This window comes from Trematomus bernacchii, unplaced genomic scaffold (assembly GCF_902827165.1).
Source record: "Trematomus bernacchii unplaced genomic scaffold, fTreBer1.1, whole genome shotgun sequence".
In the NCBI taxonomy this organism is placed as follows: Eukaryota; Metazoa; Chordata; class Actinopteri; order Perciformes; family Nototheniidae; genus Trematomus; species Trematomus bernacchii.
The window spans coordinates 12,917,218-12,925,127 of NW_022987582.1; the positions used below are offsets into that span (position 1 = coordinate 12,917,218).

The window sequence follows — 7,910 nt, forward strand, 5'->3', positions numbered from 1 at the left end:
GAAGAAAAAGAAAAATCTCCAACGAGGCGTTCTGGGGCAGCAGACAGGTCTTTTCTGTGTTTGAGTTTTACTCGCTACAGGGTGTACTTTGAGGGTTTGTGACTCTGCAGACCGTTTACATGCAGAAAAAGCTACATAACACACAAGGGGACGGGTAATAACCGGAAAAGCATGACATGGGACCTTTAATGATCTCATACATGCAAGTGTAACATACACAGATGAACACATAGGACTGCTAAGTGTAAACAAGGTAAATATAGCTAATGCTAGCTGTGCAATAAGCATGTACAGTATACAGGCTAGTATGGCTAATGCTAGCATGCATGCTAACGCCTCCGTGTATGCTAACGCTAGCGCGAATGCTTTAAAGGGGACCTATCATGCAAAATGCACTTTTGTAGAATGTAACTTTATCTCCGGTAGAATTCTGATTAGGCATTAGCTCCGCCTCCTCTTTTTAATTTTTTTTTTAAAGCTAACGACCCAAAATCCGTGTTTCTCTAAACAGGGCTGGAATAGAGGGATATGAGGGATGTCTAAAATGCATGATCTGTTTGTATTTTGAAAAAAACACATCATAGACGTGTTTTTATATATTTTTATATATCTGAGACCCATAATATATGCCTAAAAATAGCATGATAGGTGCACTTTAAGTCACTCACATCTGTCTGGATCCATGCTGGGTCTGGTCCATAGACTGGTCTGATCCTGACGTTTGAAAAGGGAGGCAGGGGAAGCAAAATATAGCACTGGTGTTGCTACAGGTAGTTAGCCCAGCCTTCTTGCTAAACCAGCTCCTTGAAAAAGAGCACGTATACTGCCTTCCTCTGTCCTTAACTCCTGCCTATGTCAGGCTGATCAGGTCCGAGCTCTTTTACTCTCAGCTTTCCCTCCAGTGTCCTCCTCTCAAAGGGTGTTTCTTTAAGTGATTAAACATCATTTTCCTTCTCCATATTCGCTATCTATTTTTGTTTACACTCCGTCTATATCTCTCTCAGTCAAACGTCAATCACTCACTCTGGCGCTCCTGCTGCCCCCTAGTTGTTGGCGGTGTCAACAGCTGCTTTGGGCACAGTTTGGTCCGCCCCGAGCTGCTCCTATCACTTGCATTGAAGAGGTGCGGACTGCGCATGCACCACTTATAACGAGAGTCAATGGCCAAAGATTTCTGCGCCCCAAGCAGGAAACATGTGACTTATCAGTAACTTTAGACTTTGTAAAACCATTTTTATCTATATTTTATCGTATATTATACATTTAACTGACACCAACTATATAATATGTACCAAAGAAATGTATAAAATTAATAAAATAAAAATATTTTTTAATGACAATCTAGAACGTGGGAAGAGGTGGGGCGGTGCCCCTAGTGCCCCTATGGGCCGGCTGCTACTGCCTTTAACCCTCTTAAATCTTATAATTATAAAGTATCACAATGTTATAGCTTCCTCTTGCTCTGCCTGTCTGCATTTTCCAGAAAATAACTTTTCCCAATCCTACTTAGACCTTCTTGGAAATCTAAATGTCTCTGCAGAAACTATTTGACAGGGTCAGCAGCTCTTAATCTAAGGTGGCAGACAACAACGACGCAAATACTCACATACTCGTGCACACTCAGGATAAGCATTGACTAGATGCAGGGGTGTAATAACACCTCCGGGAAATTAGCTGATGGCAGCAGCTAAGCCGCTCCCGGGCCTTACCTGAAGGGATCGACTTACGGAGGAACCAACCAAATATCAATAAGGGTGATTTAACTGTGCACTGCTCAAGGATAAAGAGCTTATGCATGAGACCTCTGGAAATACACTTGAGCTTGCCATGTAAAATGCTGTCGCTTGAGCAAATCCCTGATTAAATCCCCCGTACACGTTTAGTTGGCTGTATGAGGGGGAAGCCTGGTGTTGGCTGTGAGGCACGAAGCCAACCACGGAGGAGGACAGAAAGAAAGAGAGGGGGGAGGTATAGTATGTGTTTGAAAACCTACAGCATAGTGCAGATGAGCCTGTTTGAAGTGTGCAATGTGAATGGCTTCCCAACGGCTTTTCTGAGCCTCTGTGTGTGACATTCTCACAGATGATGCCCTCTCTGATTGTGACCTTGACACTGAATGGAAAGCACTGCATCTGCAATGTAGCTGTTATATTGCTAGATTTTGATTCATTCGCTCAATATAATCATACGGAAATGTTGGCCTCCGTAGCGTTGTTTTTGGCTGAGAACAAGTTTAATTTCACATGAGTGTGAAAAAGGAAGTGTGTCCAGCGTTTGGGCGTCGCACCTCGTCTCAGCGGCCAACAACGCCAGGAAAGCTCGCTTAATGAAATATCACTTTAACATCTGTAATACTGGCTGTGGATTTACAGCTTCTGCAATGAGAACAGGACAACATTGCCTCATATGCATCATTAATTTTTATTACCTCTCCTGGAAATCTGTTCATTGGGCATTTTATAGCCATTTCGCGACATACTGTAATGGATGTTTTTCAGGGATGCACACACACTTGTCAGGTCTGTGGTTACGGAAGATGAAAAGCTGTGGTAGCATTAGCGTTAGTTGCATATTTATTTAACCATAATGCTGGATTAATACCTCATTAGTGATCCAGTCTTTTCACTTGACTGTGAAGTGACTGGCACCTAGAAAAATATGCAGTGACAGTGTACATAAAAGAAATGCAACTGAATGAAAGCGCAACAGCGGTGTGGCCTTGAGCTGTTGAACACAGAGTCATCAGCCTACGCATCTCATTATGACAGGCTGACTCATGTCCCTCTCAATGTAAGCCTTGAAATAGGGTCACATTAAAAGCCTTGGAAATAAAAAAGGGCGAGAAACCACGGTAACAGTGACACTGCATGAGAACCATTAGCACTTGTCGTTGGCTGTGTACATGAATATATTCAAATATGAATTAATTCTAGTGATTCATGCATGATTCATGAGCCTTACAGGATAGTCTACATTCAAAAAAAAAAATGTCAACAGAATTGTGTGGCATTATTTATTCTCTGCAGACAGCAGTGACAGAAGCTAAAATCGTGGGTAAGAATATTGATGACAGCCATGTATAATGCATCATAAACAAACATATTATGCATTATATAATCTGCTTATAGGACTGTATTATTGTAGATATCAGCAGTCATACATATTCATTATGTTGTTTACAATATTTACAACCCATACAAATATTTCTAAATTATAATTGTTTGATCTTATGTTATATGTTATGTGCTGTTCCATCAGTTTTTTGATGTGTGTGTTATTCCTGCATATATATAATGATTTTGATTCAGCTATTCTCTTGAATGTATATACATATATTTATGCATGGTCCTTGTTAGAAATAGAGACATAATATAACCACTTATATTGAGTTATAACCAGTGTGTTACATATTATATCTGCCTATACTTCATGAAATGCATAACTTAATTCAAGCACCCAATGGTAACTTAGAAAAATCACATTACAATGCATTATAAATGACTACAAGGGAACTATTATACATTATGACCCTTGTTAAAAGTATAATGTAAGCTATACTTGACCATAAGTCATTTAAAAATGCATTATAATGTCATGATCATTGTCCAGTGCTCTAAAAGGGCCCCATTTCCGGGTTCATATTTGTATGTAGTGTCTCTACTGTGACATGTTTCCATGCTTTAATGTTCAAAGAGCTCTTTATTTTTCTCATACTGCCTGTGCTGCAGCACCTCTTTTCACCCTCTGTCTGAAACCAGAGCCCAGTCTGCTCTGATTGGTTAGCTTGCCGGCTCTGTTGTGATTGGTCAACTGCTTAGAGATGTCCCCCCTCTTAGCCTATCATGTACAAGATGTTGGAACACTTGCGAATAGAAGCAAGTGTTACATAGTGATATCAATAAATATAAGCAGATTATAATGCATCACAAGTAGGTTTTTAATGCAATATAGACAAGGCCGTCATAGAAAGTTTTACATTAAGTTGTTTCTGTCTTTCCTGTACACTGTTGTTGTTGAAAAATGTTTACCCAGTCTGCTCATGATAAACCTCTTTTCCTAAGCTTTATTTTAGAAATATTTTAGTCGGTGAATTACCATGATACCATCAAATATAACCTTGGAAAGAGACTGATACCTCACGTTGTTAATGTAATTAGCTCTTTGAAGTGGGGAAGACTTAAGGTATGGGGAAGTGGGGCAACTCTTTCATGTGCGATTAGGCGTTCTTAAGTCTGTCCTCAAGCAGAGAGGATGAGAGCAGGCAGGTAAGGAAGTCGTTGAAATGTCACAGGCACTTGGCTGTGGTCGTCCAGGACCCTTTCCACAAGTGTGAATATACAAGTGTACAAAGGTTGGGGTGAGCATTGAAGAACTGCAGGAGGAACGTCTTGTGTGGAGGTGGTGAGGAGGAGGAGAGAGGAGGAAGACGGTGCAGAGGTGCTGTCCAATGCGGTCAAATTGCACAGTGCAATCAAACCGATGTTGAGCATTGGCTCAGATGCACGAATCCGGGCTTATACTGGCTTACCTCAGCAGTGTAGCAGGGGGACTGTCACTGGATATTACCGTGTGGACCACTGAGCTGATGCTCCCACATCACAGTGGACAGGGACAGCTTTACATCTCTCCTCCACTCTCAGGCCCTGCGGACACACACTTTCCCCAGCTGAAATGTGTCTGCGCACAATTTCTCTGTTGCAGACAGTCACATTAAATATGAATAGCCTTAATAATAAATGGAAGCTCTCAGAGATTGCATTCCTGGTACAGAAAAAAAGTGATCACAAAGCTATTAGCAATCTCCCTAGTGTCTTTCAGGGGTTTGAGCCATTTTAAATCATTTGGGAACAATTTGATAAAGCTGCAACGATTAGAAGACAGAAAAGTAATTGTTATATGCAAATGATCGATTCATCGAACGTCTTTTCCAGGCAAAAATGGCAGCAAATATTGTTTTGAGCTTCTCAAATATGGTGATTTCATATTAAAGTGAACATATTTTGGTTTTGGGCATAATTAAAAAAAGGATTTTAAAGACATCTCCTTGGACTTTGAAAATCTGAAATGGACATTTCTCACATTTTTCTGATATTTTGTTGACCGAACAATTAATGGAAAAAATGTGCATTCGTTATCTGCAAAATACCACCTAATGTTTTCCTTGCAATTCCCCATTTTGCATTTGAGTGCTTTTCTGTTGGCCACGTGGATGCACAATACAGTGTTTAACTACAGTATGAGACGAAAATAAATGTGTGAATAAAGTTATAGGCTACACAATGTTAGATAATGTATGTGAATGGCATTAATTCCTGTTTTACCCAACATGTTCATAAACAGAGCAGCATGTTAAGCCAAAGTTTCCTCTATTTCCTCCTCCAGGGACAAATGCACAGAGGAGTGGCTGGGGCTGGACCTGGTCTTCAGGCTGATGGAGCCGTACAGTTTGGCTGAGCGCTTGGAATAAGCGATGACCTTCCTCCTGTAGATCTCCCCCTGCCACATGGAGATCATGAGCAGCGTGGAGAGAACCACGCCGCCCAGCGTGAGCAGGCACAGCCCCGCTATGACGCACCGATCTAGGTGGGCGCCTATCCGCGCACTCTCCATCTCCAGCCTCTCCATCTCCCTCGCCGACACGCTGTCACGGTCCACCACCACATCCCGAGGCACGACGTAGGAGATGATCACCAAGGAGATCCCGGTTACCAAGAACGTGACTGCACTGATGAAGCCATAGTCTACAGAAGTCCCAGGGCCCTCCCCGAAGGAGAGATCGTCCTCTGACATGAAGGAAAACTCCGGTAAAGTCTCGGAGCAAGGCTCGCCATTACGCACAGGCCTGTGAGTACTTTTAGTGTCCGGGCTGGCCAGGCATAGGTTAACATTCTCATCGATATAAATGAAGGATGTCTCTAATTCCTCGTCGCAACACACCTTTACTTTCTCCTCGCCGAGGTGACCGAGTTTAACCTCCGCTCCCCCCCTGCGCGGCGCCGTCCTTGGTGCTGAATGACTCCGGGCATGGCTGCCTCGGGCCGGGTTACAGACGCCCTCCCCCGGGTACCCTCCTCCTCCTGTTGATCCACCGGACTTGCGGGCATGCAGCAGCGCGCCGGAAACCCGGTCAAGGACGTCGGGAGGATCGCGCTGCTTGCCTCTCTCATCTGCGGGAAGCAGCTCCATTCGTGTTTCACCACCCGCAGGTTCGCTCTGAGCCTTCCTCCCACGATGCTCTCACTCCGCAGCATCCCTAACAAGAGGACACACACACCAGCCCCAAGTTAAAGGGTGCATCCTAATTAGATCGCTAATATTATCGCGTGAAACCTCATACAACAACATGCGCCGACACTTTGTTGTGCGTAATTTGGAACGATGCGCAAAATGCATCTTTATACCTATGCACTTTAAAGTTGATAAGATCGTTTAAGAGAAATCCGTCTTGAAAGGCGCTTATAGTGGCTGTGATTAGCCAAATGCCTCTGTATCCAATTAGGAAAACAATCCACGTATTAACGGAGATTATATGTTTTAAAACAGACACAGCCAATAGGATGAACACACGTGCAAAACTGTGCTAAAACTAAATCACACATAACATTTTACATAACCACAGTTAGTCCTTAAAAATCACAATAGAATCATCTCACAATGCAGCTATTCTCAAAACGAAATGCATCCTATAGCTCTATAATATGAGTCGGAACACTCCTGCACTCTTTAATGAATTCAGCACAAGACGTGAGATGCTCCTCTGCATTAAGGGTGGATCAGTCATGCACAGCCCGGTTTATCTGTTTCTAATCCTTCACAAAAATCCTCCTCATGCACACATAAAGACATAAACTCACCGCGCGCTATAGCATCGCTTCCGCCTTCTCTTCTTCATGCACACTTAGGCCGGTGGGGCTCACATAACGGGGACAGATAAATAAAGGAGCCTTATCAGTTGAATGTCTTTGAATGTATTCTCTCTCGCCTGCTCGATTCGATGCTGTGGCGGCGCCGGGGGTGGAGGGAGGGGGGGGGGGGGGGGGGGGTGTTCTCCGTTGGTCCCGCCCACACACAGAGCCTCAGCCGTGGCGCTGAAAGGAGCCTCGCTATCTGTGAGCCGATTGAGATCACTACAGCCAGTCAACAACACACAGACGGGAGGAGGATTTGCAGAGCTGAGTCTGAACCTTTGGGACCTGACGATCATATTTGACAAGCGTAGTCTCTGCCGGAAGTAAGATTGGCGAATCTGATGCCATAGAAACCTCTACAGGAGATAAATAAACAACACAAAGACATAAATTAAGTCTCTATAAGATGATTTATTAAGGTTCACAAAGTTGCTACTGTATGAAGTCACTATTAAATCCATAGGAATGCTCTTATCTTATTAATACATTTTTTTTTGTACAATGTGCAATTTTTTACTTTAACCTCTTATGTTTATATTAATATTTGTATTCTATTTTTTTGGCATATTACTTTCACCGCTTATGTTTGTATCATTATCTTTATTTTATTTCAAACAGAAATAAGTGTCTATAGGAGACTCAAGTGTCATAAAGTCAGTATTGAATATCATAGGGATCATATTGTCTTATAAGTTATAATACACGCACTGTATGTATTGTAAAATATATGTTATATACTGTGGTATAATGTTGTATTGGACATTTTACTTTAACTTTTAGCCTTCATTTAAATATATATATTTAAATGAATATATGTTAAAGTAAGTATATGCAATAGTATTATTGCATATACTTACTTTAACATTGTATGTTCATAAACATATGTTTATTCTTTTTTATTTTATTGGACATTTTACCTTAAATTCTTATGTTTGTATACATTTTTCTATAATATTCGATTTTATTTTTTATTTTTGTTCATTCTGAAATGGAGCAATTGCC

The 7,910-nt window shown here is 41.8% G+C and overlaps 1 protein-coding gene across 1 annotated transcript; it reads right to left on the minus strand.

The window, feature by feature from the left end:
* Positions 1–3,672: 3,672 nt before the first annotated feature.
* Positions 3,673–6,989, minus strand: LOC117480166 (transmembrane protein 74). The gene is made up of 2 exons (XM_034127360.1): positions 6,855–6,989; positions 3,673–6,253 (listed from the first exon to the last, which is right to left on the minus strand). The coding sequence occupies exon 2, from the start codon at positions 6,184–6,186 to the stop codon at positions 5,350–5,352; it is 837 nt and encodes a 278-aa protein (XP_033983251.1). The 5' UTR covers positions 6,187–6,253; positions 6,855–6,989; the 3' UTR covers positions 3,673–5,349.
* Between the last annotated feature and the right edge of the window lie 921 nt (positions 6,990–7,910).